This window comes from Fukomys damarensis, unplaced genomic scaffold, assembly GCF_012274545.1.
Source record: "Fukomys damarensis isolate Sample0158 unplaced genomic scaffold, DMR_v1.0_HiC HiC_scaffold_8, whole genome shotgun sequence".
NCBI lineage: Eukaryota > Metazoa > Chordata > Mammalia > Rodentia > Bathyergidae > Fukomys > Fukomys damarensis.
The window spans coordinates 31,763,303-31,764,367 of record NW_022900920.1 but is presented as its reverse complement, the minus strand read 5'-3'; the positions used below and the strand labels follow the sequence as shown (position 1 = coordinate 31,764,367).

Sequence of the window (1,065 nt, the reverse complement as noted above, 5' to 3'; positions counted from 1 at the left end):
CAAGGGCGGCGCGGGGGTGGCCGGGCTGCAGCCGCCTCCTTGGGCCGAGACCACTTGGATCTACCACGACGGCGAGGACACCAAGATGATCGTGGGGGAGGAGAAGAAGTTCCTGCTGCCCTTCTGGCTGCAGGTGATCTTCATCTCGCTGCTCCTGTGCCTGTCCGGCATGTTCAGCGGCCTCAACCTGGGGCTCATGGCCCTGGACCCGATGGAGCTGCGCATCGTGCAGAACTGCGGCACCGAGAAGGAGAAGAACTATGCCAAGCGCATCGAGCCCGTGCGAAGGCAGGGCAACTACCTGCTGTGCTCGCTGCTGCTGGGCAACGTGCTGGTCAACACCACGCTCACCATCCTGCTAGACGACATCGCAGGCTCGGGCCTTGTGGCGGTGGTGGTCTCCACCATCGGCATCGTCATCTTCGGGGAGATCGTCCCGCAGGCCATCTGCTCCCGCCACGGCCTGGCCGTGGGGGCCAACACCATCTTCCTCACCAAGTTCTTCATGATGATGACCTTCCCCGCGTCTTACCCGGTCAGCAAGCTGCTGGACTGCGTCCTGGGCCAGGAGATAGGCACGGTCTACAACCGTGAGAAGCTGCTAGAGATGCTCCGGGTGACTGACCCCTACAACGATCTCGTTAAGGAGGAGCTGAACATAATCCAAGGGGCCCTGGAGCTCCGCACCAAGACGGTGGAGGACGTGATGACTCCCCTCCGGGACTGCTTCATGATCACCGGCGAGGCCATCCTGGACTTCAACACCATGTCGGAAATCATGGAGAGTGGCTACACGCGCATTCCAGTGTTTGAGGGAGAGCGCTCCAACATCGTGGACCTGCTCTTTGTCAAGGACTTGGCCTTCGTGGACCCGGATGACTGTACTCCCTTAAAAACCATCACCAAGTTTTATAACCACCCCTTACACTTCGTTTTCAACGACACCAAGTTAGACGCGATGCTGGAAGAATTTAAGAAAGGTGGGGAATTTTGGTTTCTTTCATAGGCTTCCTCTTTCTCTCTCCATCCTCCTCCCTACTTGAGTCCTCTATTCTTGGACCAACC

At 58.3% G+C, this 1,065-nt stretch overlaps 1 protein-coding gene across 2 annotated transcripts in view; it reads left to right on the top strand.

The window, feature by feature from the left end:
* Positions 1–6: 6 nt before the first annotated feature.
* Cnnm2 (cyclin and CBS domain divalent metal cation transport mediator 2) overlaps positions 7–1,065 on the top strand; it is a 142,952-nt gene continuing 141,893 nt past the window's right edge. For both annotated transcript variants that reach the window (XM_033761448.1, XM_033761447.1), the window contains exon 1: positions 7–980. In XM_033761448.1, coding sequence (XP_033617339.1) covers positions 86–980 — 895 coding nt within the window. In that variant the 5' untranslated portion in view covers positions 7–85. The remainder of the gene's footprint in view (positions 981–1,065) is intronic.